Source organism: Lissotriton vulgaris, chromosome 7, assembly GCF_964263255.1.
Source record: "Lissotriton vulgaris chromosome 7, aLisVul1.2, whole genome shotgun sequence".
NCBI classification, from domain to species: domain Eukaryota; kingdom Metazoa; phylum Chordata; class Amphibia; order Caudata; family Salamandridae; genus Lissotriton; species Lissotriton vulgaris.
In genome coordinates this window covers 1,281,342,769-1,281,368,241 of record NC_141695.1, presented here as the reverse complement: position 1 = coordinate 1,281,368,241, position 25,473 = coordinate 1,281,342,769, and the positions used below count along the sequence as shown (strand labels likewise).

The window sequence follows — 25,473 nt, the reverse complement described above, 5'->3', positions numbered from 1 at the left end:
GCTAAAGAATGATGATGGATTCAACCGAGATCTGTGACTGGGCGTGAGTGTCTGAAAGTTTCAGCGCTCCGTCCATCATCTCCTTGTGTTTACCAATAATGCACCATCATAACCATGCAAACCCTAATAATAGTTTCTGTTAGGCAGATTTTAGTACAGCAGACTAAATGGTACTACTGGGTGGAAGACCGCAACAAATTAATTTAGTGATGAATTTGTACTGAAAAACAAAGCTGTCTCAAGGGATCCTCCAATGACTCACTGAATCTGCTACACTCTGGCTCACATAGGGGTTTAGTACACCCTGCCTGATCAAATAAAAACATCCCTGAGCTCCTCCCTCGTAGAGAGGGGGTTGTAGCCCACACGAACACTAGGTCTTTCATGTGAGGAGGCACCCCCATGATGAAGCATGACACCTCTGGTGTGTGAGAGGAACCGTCCTGAAAAGGGAATTCCTCCCCTCTACATGACACACTAACCTCCTCCCAACCTGGACCGTGGCTTTTTTCGTGATTTACATTATTTGGTGGGGAGTCACCTCACCCAGGTCCTTAAATCTCCTCAAGCCCTCAAGTGTACTGATTGAGTCCCACCAGCCACCATCATATTGTAAGTAGATGAAAAATTATTATTAAGATTATAACCTTGAACATGTCTATGCATTAATAAATTTAAATAGATCTAGGGCTAATGTGACAACTATACTAAAAATTGGGTAGTGTAATGGAAGATTATCCAAAATGTGTGAAATGTAAGATTATTACATATTTCTCAAAATATCTTGGTTGTAAGTCAAATAATGATGCTTGGCTCACGTAGGGTTTGATAAATGAATATTTGCTGGATAATATTCATCCAGTATTTTACAAGGTCATTATTTTTGTAGTCTTCTATTTCTATGTATTTTTCCTTTTTGCTTAAGTAATGAGTTTACTATGCTCACCATCGAAATGAAAAAAAGCTTCATGCAATATATATTTTCGAGTCAAATACACCACTAAGTATATATTTTTTAAGTGTATGCAGAATTTTGCAGGCGCAGAGAAGCACCCACTGCTCAGGAGAGTGTCTATGAAGCACCTGAAGGTAAGACCTGCCATTATAACATTTCTATGAGCATCTAAAAATCAATGGATTTTCAGCTGACTGTGTTAAACTTCAAGCTGATAAATTTATGTGCGATGTGCCTTCATGTTGATTGTGATATGGATTTTTAAAAGACATTTATAGCCTTTATTTTTGTCATTTTGTGCTGAATAAAAAAACAAAGCGTACATTGCAAGGCAACTAGTACAGGTGCCAGTCAAATATCTCAGTAAAAGGTCAATTAAGGCGTCTCTGAGGTGAACAACATTACATACGCCACGTCAATAATCATAATGTAAATACGCATAACTCAGCCTTTCACTTGGTTATAGAGTGTTTGGTACACAGTAATACCCTGCATATCGATCCGTGCCCAGGTTCTCTGGGGCAGAGTCTTCCTCTGGATCTCCCTGGTCATTAAAGAAGTCTAACACTGCCCTTCAGGCAGCCGGGTCTCCTGCAGCCCTGTCAGCAGTGCGAGCAAGGTACTACATATGTTGTTCCTCTGCCACCCCCCTATTCCAGCACATCTTTGACACAAAAGGCCCGCTAGGATCTCTAGACCCCCAAACAACCAATAGCCTCTCTTGGTTTCGCCAAGGGCAAGGCCAGCTGCCGGAGTCTGTATGAAATCTTGTGAGATGGAATTTAGTCTTGGATCACAAAGTAAATGTTATGATAAAAGAGTGACAGCACTGAAACACGCTGGGTGTATGTCAGCAAGTGACTGCTCTTACCTATGAGTGAGTGAGGACTGGCGGGGAGGGCCTCCCGCAGAAGCCCATCCAGAAGCGCTTGGTGCTCAGATAGCAGGTTGGAGTAGAAGCAGCTGCAGATGGACATTGTGCTGGAATCCATGGCCTCACACAGGAAGATCAAGCACTACAAGTGTAGACGTAAAGAGAAACATTTTCAGGAGCAGAACAACTAATGGTCATTTTCCTCCAACAAATTAGCACTTCTCTTTCCCCTCTTCATTTCTCAACAAGAGGAATGAAACATCTCCCACGCTCTTCACCCACTCATGCAGAGAACAAAGCAGGTCGCAAATAAAGATGTTTAAGGAAAAACTAAATTCCTAAGGGATTGTGGCTTATGTCATTGATTATGAACAAATGATTCAGCAAATATTGTACTAAAATAATGAGCACACAATACACAGCATAAATAAATTGAACACGGACTAACAATATTTCAAACGCCCTTTCACGATTGAGGAATGCACGAGAAAATAAATATGTTCAACAACTATGACAACTCCCGTCACATCCACAATCAGAGTATAAAATAAATAGTCAGACGTGTTTTCAAAAGCTTTACCAGAACATTCAATTTCTCTTCAGGCTGAAAACTCTGCAAACCCAGCTACCCCAAATAGTTTGCTATCATCCAACATAAAAACCACTCACTTATGACACTACATATAATCACAGACACCGCAATACATACTTTCATTAGAAACATCCCGCAAAACCGCTGCTCTGTCGATATGAACCATGCCTCAACTTCCAACACAATTTATATGTACAAAGTAGATTTCCAATTCCTTACTAAATCCCGAGAAAGAAATGCTTTATTCGACTTAATTTAATTGTAAAGGCATCAAGGCATGATACAAATGACCCACAAAATACTTAAAATCATTAAACATAAGTGCTGATTTAAATTTAAGATTGCATAAAACTCATTAAAATACAATCTAAAACTGGTGATGAAGCGATTATCCTTTGGTTGCATCTAAACGTATGACGTCCGACCCTACAACAAACAGATAGGACTTCTGATATGTTTGGATTAATCCAGTCGCAGACTGTCCACACTTGTGTCTCCGGTTAAAGTCAGCAATTGATTCTAGGACACAATTAATGAGTAAAGTGCTGCTGCTGCAATGATCGTGTAAACTGTAAATGTTGATCTAGATACACTAGGTTACATTTGTGGAGGCATTTTTAATTCATCTGTCTCTCTTCTCTAGTTCTTTTTCTGCTAAGCTCAAACACTTTATCGCCTTGCATGCTAGCTGGACTGTTGAGACCCCCAAACATTTTATGACAGCAAATCTACAAGTCCTTATTTGTTCTTGCTTCAGGGTTGGTCATAGAAGGGTTTTCCGAAGAGTTAGTAGCCCCGGACAAGTGCATAGTAAATGGAGTAGTGACTCGTTACCATAACCCCAAAGGCGCAATTCCAGGGTTGACCAGGAACGTTTACATTTTGATGTAAGGTCTTTAGATGGGTAAACTCCGAACCTCAGTGATATCAGGTTGAACTTTTTCGCTCTTGAAAAAAGTGTTCCAGCAGATATGATTGAGGTTTTAGAGTTGTTTATGTTGGTATCACCACCCACACGTGGGTTTTATGAGTCATAGATGCTTTATCTATTTGCTGGGATTGGTGCTTGATGACTTTGTTGGTTATTTGTTTGAACTCGGGGTAGGCTGGTATTGTGAGCCAAGCCTCCTCCAGCTTTAAAGAAGAGGGTGATTGTTTTAAAACGGAGTATACTGACTTATTCGACCGGGATTGTTTTTCAACCTCCAGCCAGCAGTGGTGGGCTAAGGAGTTTTCCTCTTCTGCCTTCAATCTCTAGTAATATTTGACAGCGGCCCCTTGTCTTATCTTGTCTGTATGTGTTTCTATAAGCCGAATTAAGTCTTATATGGGCTTGAGTTATGTGACATGGAATTGAGAATAGTTTCTTAAAGAGGCTACATTGTGCAGTATTCAAGGCTGTTGCGTCCTTGGTGTTTAGTAGTTCCGATCCATATGAAATTGAGGGCAAGAACTTTGCTGCAGGATTTTGAATGCGAGTAGCAGCTGTTTTGCTTTTACTTGTCATAGTGCCAGGTATTGCTGGTAATTGAGATGGCGATCTAATAATACGCCCAGATATTTATATGTTTCAACCTGGTCAAAGATATTACTGTTTGTTGACCAGGAGAATTTAGGTTGTTTTTTGTGAGAACTTGAAAAATACATAACCTTCTATTGTTGGAAGTTAATATCTAGTTGGGTGATGGATATGTATTCTACTAGCTGGGTAATCAGCCGCTGTAGACCCCGAGGCGTTTTACTGAGCTGAACGATGTCATCAGCCTATTGCATGCTTGATATTGGAATATTACCCAATTTCGGGGGATTCCTTGTGTTAGGTGGAGCTGGTTCTCTAGATCCGCTGTATAGATGTTAAACAGGCACCCCTGTTTTAAGCCATTGGTGGTTGGGATTTTGTTGGTTAGACTTCGACCATCTCCTAATTTTATTTGGACCCACGTCTTGAGTAGAGTGATAATTGCTTGAAGCAATTTTTGGGAGCCCCCTCAAGGTTTCATTTTTCCCATAGGTTAGTTCTGGGAACCTTGTCAAAAGTGGCTTTAAGTTCTACAAAACATGCATGCAGAAAGCATAACTGCTGGAATATTTGTTAAGGTGCTTATTCCTGCGCGGAATCCTGTTTGTGTTTTAGGGATTAAGTTTATACTGTTGACCTAGTCTTCTTAATCAGTCAACAGGTTTGAAGTGTATATCTTCGCCTCAACATCAATAAGAGCTATTAGTCTGTAGCTGGTAGGGTCTGAACACCCCCCGCTTTGTATATCGGTTGAAGGATACTTCCTCGCAATGAGTCTGAGATGGTACATTTCTCCAAGGCATAGGTAAACCCCCTGGGTTTATGGACTGGATCTTTTTTGAATAAGGCATTGGGCAGGCCATTTGGCCACATCAGACCTTTGTTCTTTTGTGGCATTCAATATCTGCTTTTGCGTTTTCTGTGAGTAAAACTCCTTTGAATCAGCCCTTGATGTTACATTTGCTCTCGGCTGCGTGTTATCTTCTATGCAACTGTCTTGGACCTTGGGAGGGTTTATAATTATTGGGAAGCAGGTTTTGATATCCGTTTTTGATTTATTTTTGGGCAATGGGACCTTGAGGTTTGTTTTCTGAATGGGGGCCAACTGGGTCACATTCGGTGTTTCATCGATGGTTGCTGCACTAGGGTGGGACACCTTATTGTATGTGGTTGCTAAGTGGGCACTCCAGGTACGTTCCGTTATATCCGTGTAGAAATATCAGTTTTTACCATTTAGTAAGATATTAATGTTCACCCAGAAAAGTTTTGAGTTTCCTTGCTGGCTGGCATGAAGCATTTTTTATCTAATTGCCTGCTTATGAGTGTGCTTTGCCACCCCGAGTTCCATTTTGAAGTCTCCCTACATTTTTGAAGTTTTTGCAAATGAGTCCTCGGTTGTTGGTAAGCCCTAGGAGCTTATTGATCTTAATTGCTTATTTCATTTTTTTTTTTGTCCTTAGGTTATGTGAACCATGCTGCGTCAATGCCCCTGAATGCTTCATGACTAGGAGTGTTGTAAGGAAATGTTGTGTTTAGATTGATGACAAAGGTCTCCCAGGCCTCTATCCTGAGTGTCTTCGCATTAACTGTCCCCAGTAAGGTGGTGCAAGCCTCCATGATGTCTGATGTCCTCCTGAGGCTTGAGCCGGGAGCGACCACCGTTTTTAGGGTATTTTCATTAAGTTTGCTTTAAAACTGTCACTGAATTGTTGTGCTCAGCGCAAAGCTGTTTTAAAATTTGAATCGCGAATTTGCACTGCAAGAAATAGAGCCGCACTCCCGGGGTCCGTTTTTAGCGCGGGCCACCATTTTGGAGGAAGCAGGGTTAGCGGACCAGTCGCTCGCCCAGTACACTACTTAAGGGCAGATGGGGCACGAGCACAGTGACTAAGGCAAGCCCGTCTCCGCGCGTCCGCGCACAGTGCCTGCCCCTCTGCCTGTTTGGAAGTAGGGTGCTTTAGGCGGAAGTCTTACTCTGGCAGCATGCTTCATAGCTTAAACTATATCAAGCCCAACTCTAAATGCATTTGTATTCTTCTTAGCACCGAGCTCCCTCGAGGTGGGGTAATATGCCCGGGTTGTAGCACCAAAATACCGGAACTTACTTTCTTGCAGAGGATAGATTTACATACTCCACATAGAGTCCTGAACAAAAAAGAAGATAAAACAGTTTACAAATGTGCCCTTCTCAATACTAGATCCTTTGTTAAACATAGTATTGAATGTGCCATCCTAAATGAGGAAAAGGAAATTAGTATTGCTGTTATCACAGAGTCTTAGACGGACGATGCTTTCGGTCCAGACCTGGTTAAAACTTGGCAACCAGGTTATATATGTTACATGCAAAACAGGCCTCTTAAGAAAGGAGGTGGTCTGGCAGTGATATACCCATTTACATTAAACACATCATTTAACTGCTCATCTATAGCAGAATGCGAAGCATTGGACTTTTGTTTCTTTCTTTCACATCATTACTCTTTCAAAGGGTCCCTCATTTATAAGCCCCCTGGCCCTAGGAACCGTTTTTTAACTCAAGCTTGTAACATCTTGGAAAGTGAACTTAGTGCAGGATCTTTTACAATATTAGGAGATTTTAATTTCTATCTGGAACATCATATGGATCCAGATACATCCAATCTGCTTGATCTTATGAACAGCGCAGAGCTAAAACAACTAGTCACAGGAGCTACACACAAGGCAGGCCACACCTTGGATGGCATTTTTTCCAACAATACACAGTTGGATTATATATGACTTCTACCAGAGGCCTGGTCTGACCAGAAAGCGGTGCTGTTTGAAGTTACTCAGCCTGACAGAGGTTTCTTGAAACCAGCAAATAAACTATTGGCATGTAGAGCTTGGAATAAGGTTAAGGCGGATGAATTAGTTGAACTACTTACCTCATCCTTGCCATCCCTTCCCTGTAACTTAGATGAGGCCACACGTTCCTATATTAATTGGCTGGAATCAGCAGACAACAGGTTAGCCCCGAAAAAACTAGTACGCCCAAACAGGGTACGACCCTCTTCAGCTTGGTATACACAAGAGCTCAGAGAAAAAAAGTTGGCATGCAAGCATACGGAGAGAATATGGAGGAGGGAGTATACTGAATCAGACAAATTTAAATATAGGATATGCTTAGCCCAGTACAAACAGTTGCTTTTAAAAACTAAGCAAGAGTTCTTTGCTAACAAAATTAACATGGTAAAGAACTCTACAAAGGAACTATGTAAAACAGTTACCGCCTTAGCATGTCCTGCTCCCGCTCCCATCATTGAGAGCCAAGAGTTATGTGACAAGATAGCAAAATATTTTGTCGCTAAAGTTGAGGCCATCTTTTCTACCTTCACAAACTCCACCACTTAGACCCTTATGTCTGGCGAACCTGATACGAAGCCTTTACTGATCCAGTCTACACAGCTTGCCAAATTTGTCCCCGTCAATGTTTCAGATATTTTTTAAATGATTATGATGGCAAGGTCGGGCTCTCCTTTTGATCCATGACCACATCCAATACTCAAACTAGCACCTGAGCCCATTGCTTTCATGCTCACTTCCATCATCAATGCTATGTTTGAAGAAGGCTATTATCCCAAAGCTTGGAAAAGCGCAGCCATACTACCCATTCTGAAGAAACCTAATTTGGACCTCATAGATACCAATAGTTTTAGACCCATTTCCAGACTTCCACTCCCAGCAAAGATAATAGAGAAAATCATGAATTCCCAACTTAGCATGTTTTGGGAAGAAACTCAGGAATTGGATCCCACCCAATATGGATTCCTGGGGGGGTGGGGGGCACAGCACTGAGTCCGCTCTCCTCATATCCACCGAGGAAATTAGGATTACGCTGGATCAGGGAGGAAAAGCATCCTTGATCATGTTAGACCTCTCGGCGGCCTTTGATACGGTCCATCACGGCCTTGATGGACCGGCTTAAGGAGATTAGAGTTAGGGGTACCGCCTGGAAACTGCTTAAATCATTCCTATCAGACAGAGTACAGACGGTATCCCTCTGGGATTTCAGGGCGAAACCAGTGGCACTGCCTTGTGGAGTTCCTCAGGGGTCTTCCATCAGTCTCAGTTGGCTCCTCTGCTTGAATCTTATTGTTTTAATTTAACTTCTTACGCGGATGACACGCAAATTGTAGTGTCACTGCTGCCTAATGGGATCCAGAGAACGGCAACTCGCTTCCAAGACTTCATGACAGCAGTGGGTAACTGGATGGCCCAAAATTGTCTGAGGCTTAACTCCAGTAAGACGGAGGTGGTTCTTTTAGGGAACAACCCAGATTTCTGGTCCCCAATATGGTGGCCAGATACAATGGGGTCTCAGCCAACTCCTATTAGGAAGGTTAAGAACCTTGGAGTCTATATTGACAACAAGCTCAGCTTCAAGGATCAAGTGAATGCGGTGGTCTCTGCAACATCATATACTCTGAGATCTTGCAAGAAGATCTTGTTGTTCCTCCCCAAAGAGAGCCAACAAACAGTCATTACTGCCCTAGTAATGTCTAAATTAGACTATTGCAATAGTCTTTATCTTAATATCCAGGAAGGGCTCATGGGAAGACTTCAACTGTTGCAGAACGAAGCTTCTAGACTACTGACTGGCATACCTAAACATGCCTCAATTGCAGCGGAGATTAAACAGTTACATTGGTTGCCCATCAAAAAAAGCGTTTGTTTCAAAGCCCTGTGTGTGGTCCATAAATCCCTGCAAGGAAATGGGCCACTGCATTTGAGACGTCATTTCCAGTGGTATGTTACTGGAAGATCCTTGCGCACTTCAGGAGCAATACAGTTACTAGTGCCCTTTGTAAAAAAGGCTAACTGGGGAGGCAGATGCTTTGTAGTTGGTGCTGCCAAGGCATGGAATGAGCTCCCGCTGCATCTTAGGTGAATAACCAAACATCTGGAATTCAGGAAGGCCTTGAAGACGTGGCTTTTCTCAGTCTAAATAATTACCTTCCCTGCCCCTGCTTTAGGCCTCTGTAGGACATAGTGTTTCAGCGCCAGGACACCTTCTGGTAACAGTTTGCGCTTCAGAAATATCAATAACATCTATGTTGTTTTCGTTCCATATAAGTTGTTTTAAGTTATAAGGATGGGTTGTAAGTGTCACGATTGGGACAGTGGGATCGCTGATCGGCATCGGTGTATGCAGCGAACTACAGTTCCCAGCATGCTTGGGACGTTTGTTGCGTGCCTGACGTGAAGCACGCAAGTTCCAGGAAGCAAAAGCGGCTCCTGAAGAGAAGGCGGGCCGATAATTCTACGGGATTCCCTGAAGCTGTGTTGCTAGCGTTTCTTGATTACCGGTAAGATCCCCTCCGTGTATAGGAGTGGCGAGCAGAGAACCCCGAACTGGATCGGGTACTGAGACTAATCCTCATATGGGGTATTGTATCTTCGTGGGAGTTGTTTTCCCTAACTGTGCTCTTTCGGCTGAGAGAGCGGGAGCACAGCGGTTCCCTGAGGGCGGAATCCGATTGAACATAAACAGTAACTGTGAATGTGTAGAATCCGTGTTGGTCGGGGACCCGGCCAGTCTTCTATTTCTACGAACAGAGTATTGAGATTCACCGTGAAGAGTGTGCTAACTCGTGAACATGTCTGTACTATGTACTGAACAGAGCGGGAGGTGTTAAGAATTGATTACCCTTGCCTGCGGTGATTATAATTTCCTTATATGCACATCTTTATTTACACATACAGGAGTGACAGACTGGTGGAGATACAAAGTGATTTATCGAACTCCAAGCTATGAATACCTAGATGTATAGGTATGTTGTGGGTGCTTTATCAAGAACTAGTTTAGTATCCAAGGTATAGTAGTCTCATTATCTATTACATGTTCTTCTGTTTCAGTCGATTAATCTATGGTCTCACCCCATTCTTCACCCCTGCTTTTCAGCATTCACCTTTTTCTTTGCAGGTAGGGAATAGGATGGTACATAGTGCTGGGACATTGGGTTCTTAATGGTGTTGTACTCGTAGCACAGGAGAATAGGTACTAAGTGTCAGCTCTTGTCGTTTCAGGTCTCCTTCCCTGCCGCCCCCTTCCTTTCCTTCCCTCACGTGACTATCCTAGTAGTCCTTGTTCTAATTCCAGACTCCTGGGGACGTCGTGAGTGGGATGGTATAGGTATTTCAGCACAATCCCGAAGGAATACGAAGGTGGAGCCTGACAGTTAGTGTGAGAGCCTTGGCTTGCCGAGTCCTTTCTGGAACGCGGGTTAGTATAAATGTTTGGGGGTGGTGGTCGCTTTCGACTCTTTCCTTTATTTGAAAGTTGGAGATGTAAGGAAACAGGTCAGGGTCTGCCAAACTAAAATCGATGGTTGCACCAGTTTTATCTGTGACTCATGTAAAGGTTGCTGGGCTATCCAAGGTGCTTCGTCCATTTATTGCGAATAATGACAGTTCTTCCAGTAGTGCATCACATTTTTTGCCCATCATGTCTTGCCTTGTTGCGTTACCCTGTCGTACTTGTATGTGACCTGCTAAATTGTTTTCTTGGCCTTGTAAAAAATTTGTATTAAAATCCCGTGACAGAATTATGTTGGCAAGTGGGTAGGAGGATTTTAATGGCTTAAGCAGGGCGATTGATAGCTGAAATTATTTTTCCAGAAGCTTATGAGCTGGGTGAATGTAAGTGTTCAGAATTAACAAAGTGGTGGAATAGGAAACTGCGAGTTTGAAACATGGCATTCAGGGTGAATCTAGGTCTATTTCTTGGCGTTCCCAAAGGATATCTTTTGAGATGTAAATCAATAGTCCGCCTTTTTCCCTTCGTATTTTGCTTCTTTCGTGGCTGCGTTGAAATATTCTTTGTAGCCTACAATTAGGGAATTTGTTGACTGCCAGGTTTCCTGAAATAAGAGGATATCATGCACTTGGACAAAGTCGACATCGCCAAGTTTGGAGCCTAAACCATTCACGGTCCAGGAGCAAATCTTGCAGCCCTGGGCTGTGTTGAGGTCCTTTCGTGCATTGGTCCATACTGCTCCATGTTTCATGCTTACTAAATCCAAAACCTCACAGGGATTACTAAGAATCTTATTCAACCTGGTTACAACATAATCAGAAGCGGCAGAGTTAAATGCTGTGTGTAACTCATTTGTCTGTATGAAGATCAAATCTCCTTTGAACCCTTGGAAGTAGGCTAGAACACTTGACCCACTGAAAGAATCTAAAGTCATATTATCTATCTCCCATTAGATATCACTCAAATTTCAATGAAGAATTAAGACTATCTCACCTCACAGCAAACTTTATTATTGAAAAATATCTATCTCTGTGACTTCAGACTTAATTGGAGTAAACGAAGACACTCTTGCACCTACCTTTCAAACTTTACTGAATTCAATTCCACTAGAAAAACCATCTGACTCTCTTAAAATGGAAACTCCTACAGTGGTTATTACTGATCCAAGTAAATTCTCTTTCTCTAAACCTTTTTAGGTTGACTGGTAGGACCATTTCAAAATTACTATTGATATCTTTTAAAATTTTTTTTTTTTATAAACCTTTATTGGTAACAACTGTTATCATACACAGCCCGTAGCCTACAACCCGGAGGACGGCAGCAGATAGGCCTCAAGTCTGTGATAATCTCAATCGCAAAATACACAGTAATATAGCTGACAACCCGGGGGTCCGGCGGCGGGTGACACAACTGTGTGGAGGCAGTGAGTAGCAAATGATACTGAGCTTAGGATATCAGATTCTTAACAGTCCCATGCACGCTTGAACCCCATTGCTATCACCTACCGTCTGTCCTATCTTAACTCTAATCCTAATTAGCTGTCTATATCCTTAGACTGTGAGACCCCGTCAAAATGAACAAACTCTAAACATCCCCCCCTCCCACCCATGCACACATCAACCCCCGCTCCTGGTCCTCTCTTATGTGTATGTATATCATGCCGTTAGGTTGTGCCTCCTGCTTGAGTCAATATAGTCTACCTATACACCATATCAAGATATAAGTCAGTTGTGTCGGGGGACCCATGTGGCCGTTGAGAGCAGTCATCGGGGAACCTGCAGTGTGTAGTTATATGTAGGCCCCGTGTTCCCGCCCGACTGCGCTCTCATCTTTCATTCTCATCAGGGCTCACCTTCTGTGACTGCGCGCTGTGCAACTGTGTTTAGTCATCGTCTGCCGGTGCTAGGAAGTCCGGTTGTGTGTCTGCACGACTCGGTTCCTCAACAGCTTCACTCTCTGTGTCTCTAGCTCGGAGATGTGTCTGGTATAGACCCCAAAAGTTCTTTGGGCGGCTCGTGGGAGGGAGCAGCTCACTACAGTGTTCCGATTGTGTGCTGCAATACAGCATGTCATGCGCCCATCTTTTGGCTGTCGGGAGTGGGCCTCTCATCCAACAGATAGCTATCACTCGCCTGGCTATTAGCATTCCCATATCCGCCAAGTGTCTGATCGCAACTGGCAGCCCTCTAGAATAACCCAGTAATGCAAGCGCCGGATCCGGGGGCAGCTCAGTCTCCAACAGCCTGCTCATTTCCGTGAAGATACTGTCCCAAAACCTCTGAATGCCCGGGCACCACCATGCAAGATGCATGAAGTCCGCTACTGGTACGTGACAACGTTCACATTCCGCTGACTGCCTAAGGCCATACCGATGGAGTCTCTCCGGGGTATAATACACTCTTTGGAGAGACTTGAAGTGTATCAGCCTATGCCTGCTGTTCAGAGACAGTTTTCTAGTATTTGAGCAGCAATAACACGACATATCGTCGTCTATCGTCACCTGCAGATCTCTCTGCCACGCTGTTCTGGCTTTCATAAGCTGTGGCTCGCTATGCGTCATGACCCTCTTGTACAAGTTTGTGATCATTTTACGAGGGGCTTCCGTTTTGATCACGTGCGTAAGTTCTAAGATCTCCGGCGGTTCCTCCATGTCTGGGCTAAGAAGGTCCAGCAGCGCGCTGCGCACTCTGTGATATTGGAAACAGAGAAGTAATGTTGCCACGCCAGGTTCCGGCGCCACCTGGTCCAACGTTTTCACCTTGCCTCCCACAAATAAGTCCCCTGTGCGAGTGATGCCCAGTCTGCGCAGTGCTTGGGTAACCCCTCTTTCTGCGATTGGCGTTAACCATAACGTCCACTCAATGGGCATTTTAGGGGAATATAAGAGAACACCATTTTGCACCTGAAGAAGCGAGTGCCATGCGTGATTCGTGGCCGTAATAGAGTCTAAGATGCCAGTTCTGCGGTCCACCGGGCGAAATACCGTGGATCTGCGAAGAGACGCTCCATGCGTACGTGGGGTATCTGTTCATCACCGTGTATCCATGTATGTAAATGGACCGCCTGAGCCACCTTTTAGTACAGTTCCAAGTCTGGAGCCCCCAAGCCGCCCATCGAGTACGGAAGCGCGAGAAGGTTCCATTTCACTCTGGTTTGTTTGCCACCCCACGCCAGCTTTATCATGAGTTGTGTTAGAGTTTTGAAGAAAACTTTGGATAATACAATCGGTATGGCGCTGAACAAGAATAAAAATCTGGGGAGTACAACCATTTTCATAATGGCTATGCGTCCCATCAGGGATAGTGGTAGCTTGCACCACGCCTCTACGTCATACTCCAGCCCACTATATGCCACCCCATAGTTCTCTCTAATCAAAACTTCTTGGTCTGTGTGTATCCTAATACCCAGATACCGTACCGACTCTACAGACCATTGTAACGGGTATTCCATGTCAAAACGACTTGTCGTTGGGGTCAGGGGGAAGGCCACCGACTTCGCCCAATTTATCTTCAAACCTGAGAGAGTGCCAAATCGCACCACCTCTCTGATCACCGATGTCAGATTGGCCTCCGGGTCACGAACGTAAAGCAGAGTGTCATCGGCATATGTCGAAATTACAATCTTATACGTTGGGAAGTTAACACCTTCATTGCAATGGTACTCTTGCAGTGCGCATGCCAGCGGTTCTGCCACTAGCGCAAAGAGCAGCGGCGAGAGCGGGCAGCCTTGCCTAGTACCCCTGCTGATCGGCAAGGGATCAGACACTAGGTCACCCATGTGGAGTCTAGTAGTCGGTTGATGATATAAAGCGCCAATCATTTGTAGGAATGGCTCTCCCAACCCCAGTCTCCGCAGTACTCGTACCATGAAGGGCCACTCAATAGAGTCGAAGGCCTTCTCCATGTCGAGAAACACTGCTATTGCTTTCGTATCTTGTCAGACATGTTGTATGGTGCCCAGCACCGTTCGTATATTATAGGTAAGATTTCTGTTAGGGATAAACCCCGCCTGTTCCGGTGCAACCTACTGTGGTGCAAGCAGCGCGAGACGGGTCGCCAACACTTTTGCATACAACTTCAAAATTAATTAGTGATAAGGGTTTGTACGAGCTGCAGTCGTTGTGGGGCCTGCCGGGTTTAAGTATGGTGACTATCAGCGCCTCCCTCATGGACTGCGGCATGCTACCTTCCACACAGACTTCGTCAAATAGTGTAGACAAGTGCGGGATTAATTTATCTCAAAACGCTTTGTAGAAAGCCACCGTGAGTCCGTCTACCCCTGGGGCACTGCGCCTGACCGCATGCTTGTTAGTGCCTCTAGGATTTCATCTTGGGTTATGGGTTGCATCATGAATACACGGAGCGCGTTCGTGAGCATGGGCAGATCGATATGTTCCAGGTAATCCACTGTGTCATCTTCGCATCCCCCAGACCTTGTGGCGTACAGTTCCGAGTAGTAGCTCCTGAACTCCCGTGCCACCTCTGCCTCATCCGTTACTGTCTCGCCAGTGGCAGTCTTTACCTCTCAGATTCGAGTCTTCCCTCTGGTTCCTTTCAGTACCCGGGCTAGGAGCGAGCTAGGTCGTTCCCCCTCTCCGTATGACTGAGCTGTTGCATATTTTCCCATGTGTTGGATTTCCCTATCTGCCTCTTCGTTATATTCTGTTATCAGTATTTTGATATCTTCAGTAACTGCAGAGTCCGGATCAGTCTGTTGGCGTCTTTCTAACTCGGCTAACTGTTTCTCAAAGAGCAGCAGCCGCTGACGAATAGATTTAAGAACGCTCGAGTGTTTGGACATTGATGTGCCTCTTATGAAGACCTTGAATGTCTCCCACACTGTTTGGAAGCTATCCACCGAGCGCAAATTAGTCTAAAAAAATACCTCTATCTCTTTCGCAAGCTCCCCCTGGAAGCCCTCATCCAGCAGTGAGTATGGAGGAAAACGCCAAGTAAATGGGGGGATCTTTTTCGTCCGTGTCTCGAGCACTAGCAATAACGGCGAGTGGTCTGATAGAGTACGCGCCAGTACTGTGCAGCTCCCGATGCGCCCCATTATGGAGGGCGATGCTAACCAATAATCAATTCTGGTATGTATATCGTGGTATGCGGAGTAATGTGTGTACCCACCCTGCGCCGCGTGTCTATGTCTCCATACGTCATCTAAATCTAGGGTTAGAAGCTCTGCCTGCAGTGTCAGTGCTGCCGCGGTAGGTCTGCGAGGCGGGCCTGCTGATCTATCCAAAGCCGGGTTCATTACTAAGTTAAAATCCCCCCCCATAACACCTGTGGTGTTGTGTAAGCACGTCATGTTTGTGCCAGGTTACTATAAAAGAATGGTGAGTCATAATTTGGACCGTAAACATTAACAACTATGAGATCATACCCCTTCCCAGTGCCCCTAGATATCGCGTAGCGACCTTCAGGGTCTGCACGAAGCAGTGTCAGCGTTAGCTTGGATCGAGGGTTAACCCATGTCAGGACACCCCTGGAATGTGTCGTAAACCCTGCAGTTGTGATGTTGCCCTGCAGACCTCTGCTAAGAAGCATTCTACTAGTGTGTGGAAGATGAGTCTCCTGCAGGAGAGCTAAATCTACCTTCTGGCGCTGTAAATAGCTTAGAACCTTTCTAAGTTTCCGGTGGTCATTCAGTCCCCTCAGTTCCATGTGAGAGCTCTAAGGGCCTCAGTTTCTATGCTAGTTCGTTCTTGATTGGCACTAGTCATCTTTGTAGATTACTTGTCGATCCAGTGGCACATCCTAACTTGGACTCCTCTCGGGTGATGTGTGCAAAACAGTGTACAACCCCCCCCCTACTTAATGCAACATACAGACAGCAAAACTTCCCCACCCCCAACCCACAGCAGACCACCCCCAACCTGGCCTTGCAGCGGCCCATCCCTCCCCACCCACCCCTTTTCCCAACCCTCAACGTGGTCAATGTAAACTCCGGTGTGCATTGAGCGCGGAGGCCAAGGTCGCCAGGCAGCTTATGAGCACTTGTGACGCACATGTGGCTGGTCCAGCCCCTACCCTGCTACCGCCATGCCCCGTGGTATGCATCATTAGGTCTTCAACACAGTACCGTTATTACCATGCAAGTTTCGCTATCCCCAGCCCCACCCTCCTCCAAGCAGCAGCTGTGTTCCCAAGCGACCACCGGGAGAGTGGCGACTGTGTGTCCATCTTTCAGGTTTGGTTCATGTGTCAGTTGTGCCCTTATTGTCTCTCCCAGATCCCCAGCCCCAAACTCTAAGCGGCTGGCCGGCAACCTTCAGAGTCCATCAACACCGGCAGTAGACCCAGTTGCGCCTCCCAGAGTAACAGCACAGAGGGGAAAGACCAAATGCCATTGGCGAGTCCTACCATACAGTTGCGGGTCATGCTCAGTCCTGTTCCTCCAGATGACAGCTGCCTGCGTCGTCTTTCAGCGATCTGGTGCCGGCGTTGGCCTGTTCCTTTGTCCAGCGTTTCAGTGCCTGCTGCAGGGCCTGTGGGTCCGTGAATATGTGCGAGTGACCCTGCCGATTCACCCGCAGTTTAGCTGGGTACAACATTGCGTAGTCCAGTCCGAGTTCTCGGAGTCGTTGCTTATGGGGAATAAAATGTTTACGTGCCTCCTGTACCCTGGCAGTGAAGTCCGGATAGAGCGATATCGCCGAGCCCTCGTATTGGAGCGATTTTTTAGCTCTGGCCAACCTGAGGGCAGTGTCTCTGCCCCGGTAATTAAGTAGCTTGGCTATGATGAAGCGAGGCGGAGCCCCTGGGCGCGTGCGTGGCCCCAACGATCGATGCGCACTCTCCACCACAAACATTGCAGAGAACACCCCCTCACCCAGGAGGGTGGTAAGGAGTTTCTCCACAAACACCTCCATAGTACCCGTTTGCGTGGTTTCCATCAGGCCCGTGATTCGAAGGTTACAGCGCCGTGAGCGGGCCTTTAAGTCTTCCGTCTTGTCGTGCAAGGTTTGCATCATCTTCTCCAGCTTCTTATGCCCCGTATCCAGCTCCGTCTGGGCCTCTTCCATTTCTGTCATTCTCCTTTCGGCCATGTCATGCCTCTCAGCGTCTTTGTCCAGACGCTCCGCCATGCGGTCCATTCTGTACGTGAGCGCATCTATCTTGGCGCCTAGAGAGGTCATGCTAGTCTGCAGGCTTTTCTCCATGGAGAGCAGCATAGACTTGATGTCCGATCCACCAGTTTGCTCGTCCTCCGGCCAAGTGGCCATCCTTTCCTCTGTAGGGGTGCTCTGTGACTGCGATCTCCTCTGCGAAAAGGGGAGTTTACTCTACGTTTTGTCGCCTTTCATCATCTTGTAGGCACGTCTGTAGCTCTGACGAGGTGCTCTTTGGCGATTCCGCGCACCGGGAGGGAGCCACGCACGAGGGACAACTATTCACTTCACTGTAGGTTCACAGTGCTAGCTCCTTGCTGTTAATTCTCCTCCTCAGCACTTCACAGGATACTCTCCACATGTCTCTCCGGTTAGTCCATGGGTTGTAGGTATCCGAGTCGCTCTGCGAGTTGCACTGCGTGTCCCACCGTAGATTGCGCGCACCAGGAATGCAGCGATGCTGCTGGTAAAATATGTGTGGGATCTTCGCAGTCAGGGCCAGGGCTCTCTACCCACGTCACTTGGCTCCCATTCCCTCATGGCTGCTCCCTCTGTGTCGACCGCCGAACTTCCTCACTACGAGGATCTCCTGGGGTGCCTGCGGGTATCCCCAGGCCTCCTCCGCTTCTCCAAGCGCTGGGCCTATTCCCCTGTGTCTGCGGCGTTAGGCGCAGGCACTCCGGTGTGATCACAGGTCTGCGCGCCACCGGCGGGGGGAAAGAACGGGGATTCCAGCAGTGGCACCACCTCGGCAGGCTCAGTCCGCAACGTGTGGTTTGGGTCCCCGGGAATGAGGCCGCCAGCTCTCCGCTTCTGATTCTGCGCCAGGCCGCAACTCTTCTCTGTCTCCCGACTCCCGCATCGCGGATGCTAGCCTTTCAGAGTGCAAGGGCCAGGGGAGGGGCCAGGAGGGAGCGCCCCCTCCTCTTTACAGAGACGCCCCACCTCACCTGGTTGTGCCGATTTAGAAAGCTCCTCCGGGTCTCAGGGCTGTTCCGTGGTGGACCGCGATGTCCCCGCCCACTGTGGCTGCACGTCTCAGCACGTCTTCCGGCCCGATGTTTCACTGGGGCTCGCGGCTTTCAGGCCTTCTGATGCGCGGTCCGCACCGTCGCGCTGCTCTGTCCCGGGGAGGTCGGGACACCAGAACCAGGGCTCCGCTAGCTGCCACTATAGTCTTCCGTCCCGGGGGGGGGGGTACTGGACCCACAATTTATTGGCTCTAATGAAGGATAAGTGAAGGATTTTGGGGAATGCACAGAGGAGCTACGGGCTCAGGCGGCCATCGTGTTTGCCGGCAAGCTCCGCCCCCCCCCCCCCCCCCCCAATTACTATTGATATCTACCCAAAGTAACTTCCCTTGTTCTCACACCGGTTTCTAAAAATGATCTCAAAAATAACATTCAGCCATATTTCTGGACTCTCTGACACCAAGCAAAGCAATTGTTACCATAATTCAGACCTGCAATGTGGTCAACAATTTATAAGACAATTATCATAAAAACTAATAATTAACAAAATAGGCCCAATCTAAACAAAAATAATCAACTAATAAGTCTGGAAAATAGTGTTTAATCTGATCACCTTTCCTCTAAAAATTCCTTATACCCACTAAATAGGGAACTTATTTTGCAACTAGAATCTTAGTCAACTTGCCCAGACAAATATCCAGCACTTCTTTTTGTTTTAAAGCAGGATGGGATGGCTCTCACCCTACATGCTTTTCATGCTATGTACAGCTTAAGTTCTTTCATACACCATTTCTTCAAAAAATCTCATGCCACTCATTTAAAATACATAAGTATAGAACGTCAATGGTGAGCGGTTCAATGTAACCAAAATACATAAGAGGGACCCTGTAAACCTACTTTCGATTAGGCAAGGGGAGCTACCCACCAGGGAGGAATAACTGAATGAACATGAAAGGGAGCTTCCCCGAAAGAACGTCATGCAATGGGAAAAAGCGCTTTTTCCCATTGCATGACGTTCTTTGATGTTGTGATTGATAGTGAACAACTGGTTTGTTTGAATGAGAGCGTGTGAATGACTGTTAGAATGAAAGAATGAAGTGTCATGTTTTTATTGTTCTATTTGTATTTGGGCTGACGCTTACTTAAGCTTCCATCACTTTAAGAATTTTTGTACTCCAGAAGCTGACCTTTATTAAATAGGGTCTTAATAATTTTATTATACATGATTGACTCAAAATAAATTCTTCAAAAAATATTTCAGCCTTTCTGTGGGTGTTTTTCGTTGATTTTCATTGTTTCATTTTTCATTCTTTGGGGAAGCTCCCTTTCATGTTCATTCAGAGCGGTTCAATGTAACCCTGCCTCAGTAGTCGATATCCTGTGCCCACAATAACAGCAAAATATTTGTTAGAACCATATCACTAAGAGTAAAGACTGGACAGACTAGTGGATAAAAGGGATAACAGAGATAATCTGGGCAATGAAGAAGCGAACTATTTCGGAGGTCATATTTTTCAATCACTTTCAACAGATTGAAGATTTACAAACCAAAGGAAGGAAGCCTATCCAGAATCTGTGTAAATACAACATTATGATTACAGCCCCAACCCCCATGATCACTGGGCACCAACAATAACCCCATACACACTAAAAGAACATTCCCACAGAACCCTTAATACGATGTGTTTGGTCCATATGCAAGTATACCTCTATCCAATCAAGCAGCACATTTACTGTCCATAACCTTACTCCATAATCAGCATGAGTGTGAAATATTTAATGAACTCCAGGTCCTGTAAATAGCAGTACTCAGGGTGCTAGAGTTGAGCTCCTCTTTAGTCTCGTTGTATCTAGGGTCTAATGGGTTTTGGCCGTTTTTCTGCTCCAATAATAAGCTAACACTGGTGTTTGATACAGAAGGCCCTGAATGCGACCCACTCTAGGTTATTATGATTGCTCCATTACAGAATAATCCATACTAGGTGCTGGTTTCATAGATGTGGGCGGGGTTACACTTGAAGCAAACACCCTCATAATGCAGGTTCAGTTGAGGGTACAAGATCAAACCGCCTGAAGCACTGTTGGCAAACACTGTGTTAGAAATGAATTCCTGGTTGGCTGAGGTATGCACCCAGGCCAGACAAGAATCAACACTCTAGTCAGGGTAAGCGAATACCACACTATAACATAGCCTAAGCTCACCCTCTGGTAGCTTGGCACAAAGCAGTCTGGCTTATCTAAAGCTGCAATGTGTAAAGTATTTGTGCAACACACACAAACAGTAACACAATACATACACCGCAAAAAGACTCCACACAGGTTTAGAAAAATAGATTATATTATGAACGAAACAAGACCAAAAAAACAATAAATCGAAGTAGAGAAGTCATTAGAATAAATGCAGTGTAATGCTTAGAAGCAAATAGCGCTTTAGGGGTTTCTTGCAGTCAGGCTGGACCGGGGCAAAGTCAAAGTTTGGGCCCACCGCAATGGAGCACAGGCCGGATACAGGACCAATGCAGGCTCCTGCAAACAAAGTAAATTTCTAGGTCGCAACTGCGAGATGTGTCGATACGGGTCCCAGGTGGCATAATACATGCTGCAGCCCTTAGAGACACTCTTTGATACCCATGCCCTGGGAACCAAGGGTACCACTTACTAGACCCTTACAGGAGTGCCAAAGTGTTGTACCTTGTACATAGAGAAACTGGTAGCCATGTAGTAAATTTCCAGTCTTCTTTATTTGTTCCAAGTCAAGGTTGCATCAATCTCTGTCCAGCCAGCTCATGTCAGGTACTAGCCATGTACCAGCTCCTACATCTCCTACAACAGCCCCACCAGGAGCAGCCTGCCTAGCTGCTCAGCCCATCTCCAACTGTAACCACTCATCCACACAGGCACCCAGGCATTCCATTCATCACAGTCACACCAACATTCCGTTACCATCTCTCACTCTGGCTGAGCAGTTAGGAGGACCTAGGCTGATTACATGTAAATGTAATACTGAGGATATAACACAAAGTGTGTGCCAATTTCATTACAATGTGATCAGTTTACCTTGTTTTAGGAAAAGATCTCTGGCACTGGGGCCTGGCTAGCAGGAACCCAGTGCACATCAGTCGAAAAACATCAGTATCAGTGGCAAAAAGTGGGGGTGACCATGACAAAAAGGGGCACTTTCCTACAACTACCTATTCAAGTGAAGTGTTAGCCCCTTCCTTCCATCCTGCCCAGGCCATGCCATCACAGTGCATTTGTGTGCATATGGGTACTCAGACACACCTATCCTTTCTGTGTTTGCGGCTGTCTAGAGGGAATGCACAAAGTATAGTTGTCACCCACCCCAGAAATGTATTGGAGACAGGCTACCTGGCACATTTAATAAGTGCAGAAAAATGTGTGCTTTCTAAAAGCGGCATTTCTAAAACAGAAATGTTAAGTCCAACTTCACCAGTAAGGAAGATTTATCATTACCATTCCAAAGATATGTAACCTGGGAAGGCAAGGCTTCTCTGATCAGGACCTGCAGCTTAAAAGTGTATTAAGGAATTGTTACTGCTAACATATGAGAGTGGTAGGCCTCACAGTAGTGAAAAACAAATGTAGCTGTTTGTCACTACAAGGACATTCAAAACATCACAGTGCATGTCCTACCTTTTACTTACATAGCACCCTGCCCTTAGGGCTACTTAGGGCCTACTGTAGGGGTAACACATATGTAATAAAAGGGGAGTTCAAAGCTTAGCAATTAGTTATAAATGCCAAGACATAGTGGCAGCAAACTGCACACACAGGCACTGCAGTGGCAGGCCTGAGACAGGTTTGAAAGCCTACTTCTGTGGGTGGCACAAACAGTGCTGCAGCCGACTAGTAGCATTTAACTTACAGGCCCTGGGTATGTGGTATACCACTTTACAAGGGACTTAGAAGTATATTAAATATGCCAATCATGTTTTAAATTTACAGCACACATGTATGGAAGGAGCATATGAACATTAGCATTGATAAGCAGTGGTACAGTTCTCAGAGTCCTAAGGCCAACAAAAAGATTCTGAAAAACATAGGGGGGGGGGGAGAAAAAGGATTGGGGAAGGTCCACCCTAAGATTGCCAGGTCTAACACACTGTGAAACCGAAAACTTGGGTGCGCAAATCGATGCATTGCTTAATATAATTTGCCAGTTGAGTGCATGGTAGAATCATGCACTTTTTTGCCAAATGTAAATACGAAGAAAAAAACCCCACAAGTTTTCCTTTCGGGGCTAGCTAACAGCTAAAAGGATTATGATCGCATGGAAGGGGCAAAATATCCTGTAAACTTGTTTCTTACATCCTGCTGATCGGCAGAAACGGCAAGGAATTGGCCAAAAATGGTTGGTGGCATACAATAGCAGTGGGACAAGGGCATGCAGAGAGGGGTGGAGCGCCATCACAATTGTTTTAACAAAAACAAATTGTGTAGTCACATGAATCCGTTTTTTTTCCACAGCCTAGCTTGTTACAGTCAGGTACTTCAAAGACAGCCCAGAAAGAGTGAGCATGAAACAACAGAGAAAATTAACTGCGGTGTGGTACTGTGCTTGTATGGAGGTGGTTGATTGCTTTCACTGACTTTGATAAAAAGCATTCTTTGTGCAGTTGCCAAGGTGCCAACAAGTGGTATTCTGAGATTCTTCCAAGTCTAGTCTGATGCATTGTATGCATTTCTAACAGTAAGGAATGCATGTAAAGTATTCATTAAAATAGTGCGCCTTTATTCATTAAAAAAATCACGCCCCATTCTCTCAGGATCCAAGCACTGTTGGACACAGATCCCTCCCCATTGCTTGCTCTTTCTCACTGCACTCTGTACATTCCCACCAACAGTGTCAGCTTTGACTACAGTGGCCCAAGATTTAGTGATAGGCTTTACCATGATACTTTGCTCTCGCAGAATCCTTTCACTGTCGATTGGTTGGGAGAGCAACTTTCCTAGCATGCCAAGGAAGTGATCAGCAGCCTGCTGGAAGGCCTGGAGGCTGTGTGAAGGAGCAGAGGGTAGTTCATTATTAGACCAAGGATTTACGATGCACCTGATGCAAGGCACAAAGGGCCTGATGTATCAAAGGAGTTTTCCCATCCTGTGACTATGGGGAAAAGCTTTAGTACATATGGGCCCACATGTCATCATATCAATCATGAGCATACAGCAGGGGTAGGACTGAATGCAAAGAGCACTAGAGGAAGGAAGAGACAGCAGAACTCGAACAAAATAAAGAAATCAGCAAAGTCAACATGGCAGTAGAGCCAGGATGATAGCCAAGAGGAAATAACAAAAGTAATGGTAAAAGCAGAGTCATGAAATGTAGCACTAAAGGAAGACACATCAGAAACATCACTGAGAGCAGAAATAGAAAGCCAGATTAACTGAGGAGACATGAGAAAAAGGCTACAGAAAGACAGAGTGAAGACTAAAAGCAAGAAAAGACAGCACAACTAAGACTAACACAGCAAGCCAAGGAACAAATGGAGAGAGAGAGCTGGTGCTAAAGGCAGGGAGAGACAGTCCTGCAATACGGAAGAGAAGGCAAAGCCATCCCTATAGGAAGGGTAAACTGATCTAACTAAAAGAAGAGGGACAGTCCTAAACAGTGAAACGACAGCAACTGGTCCAGTGTAGAATAAGACATCACAATTTGTGCTAATTGCACTAAATATTGGAAGTCCAGGTCTAAAGCTAGGAATACATATTAGAGCCAGCCAAAAGGGCAGGACTAAATAGTGGGGTAGAGAGCAAAGCCAGGGGTAACAGCAGACTAGATGGCAAAGAAAGACAGTTGCTAGGTGTTTCTATGCATGTATCTGTGCCTGTTGTCCTCTTTGGTAACTCCTTGTGTGTGTCTGGTACCAGGTGGGAGGCGGATGGCTGTTCTACCTACTCAAGGTGACAGGAAATCAGAACTCATGTACACAGGACTGTACCTATGCGTTCAGACCAGTATGAAGGTGGGCTATCCAAACTAGTGGTTGATGGGAAAAATATGAGTGATAGGTTCTCCGAAGGCTGTACTCAGGTCGCAAAGTGATATTGACTGCCTAAAAGACCCAAGCGTTCATGCAGCCTGTTGAGTCTCATGCACCACACCAGCATTTTTACTGGAGTCCGGAAACGAGCAGGGTGAAACTGCACCTCCCTCTCGCTCATTCTCCTATAGAAATGTTCTAAATATTTGTCTATATTTATATATTTTGTTATTTGTGCATTATTACTGTCATTTAAAGACTACTTCAACTGCACTCCCGTGCCTTTAAAAAAAATAACAATACCCTGTACCTCATTGAGTCTTATTTTTCAGTACTGAGTCTACAACTAGCCTGCATGTGATAACAAACACAACTGCTAAATACCAATTCCTTGTGTGCCTTTGATTCTGTTTGAACACAGTGCCCGTTCTAGAAAGAGTTGACTTCTGCGCACTGTACACAAAGTGTAGGGCGTGGACGTCTACCTCTAATACACGTAAAAGACAAATGCAGCAGCCAGTGGCCCCTTCCCTTTGGCTAGTTGAGGAATCAACTGAGGGTGGGTTTTGTGACATGAAGGGCCCTTGATGGTGGCATAATTGCACCTAATACAGACCAAGCCCAAACCCGAACTGTGAGGCACTGAAGAGATAGGACCCAGTGATGATATCTGTAGGTCCAGGGTTCACACAGCACAGGTGGCCCTAATAAGAACAAAGAGGGAGCATTAAAAGGAGGAGATAAGAGAGAGCAAAACTACAGAAGCATGGTGGCTAATCAAGAGGATAAGGAGAAGGGGCTACTTAGATGAGTGAAGAAGCAACCCAAGTAAAGGAAGACAGGGGCTCTAGTTAGTTAGAGAAGAACAGAAGGCCAGCACTAGAAGGAGCACATTAGGCCTCTAATCAGATGAGTACAAAGTGGCCCTAATGAGTAGCACTGAAGGGTCTCATTACGAAGTAAAGTGATGCTAAAGGGGAGTGCAAAAGCGGCTCGTGTGCCTTCCCAGTACCTGCCGCCTGCTCCAGTGGAGCCCCACTCCACTGAAACCCTTTCCCACATCCAGACCATCCTGTTTCATCCTCTAATACACATACCTCTCCTCCCTTGGTATCCTTCTTCTAACCCCACCTTTGGTACCTGTCCTTTTCTCAGTATGGAGTGTCAATCCATTG

General features: G+C 45.5%; 1 protein-coding gene across 2 annotated transcripts in view; it reads right to left on the bottom strand.

Annotated features, from left to right (window-relative positions):
• The window catches only part of STK36 (serine/threonine kinase 36), a 223,409-nt gene that overhangs the window by 100,721 nt on the left and 97,215 nt on the right, over positions 1-25,473 (bottom strand). For both annotated transcript variants that reach the window (XM_086931854.1, XM_086931855.1), the window contains exons 13-14: positions 23,208-23,313; positions 1,827-1,971 (exon numbers count right to left, since the gene is read on the bottom strand). In XM_086931854.1, coding sequence (XP_086787980.1) covers positions 1,827-1,971; positions 23,208-23,313 — 251 coding nt within the window. The remainder of the gene's footprint in view (positions 1-1,826; positions 1,972-23,207; positions 23,314-25,473) is intronic.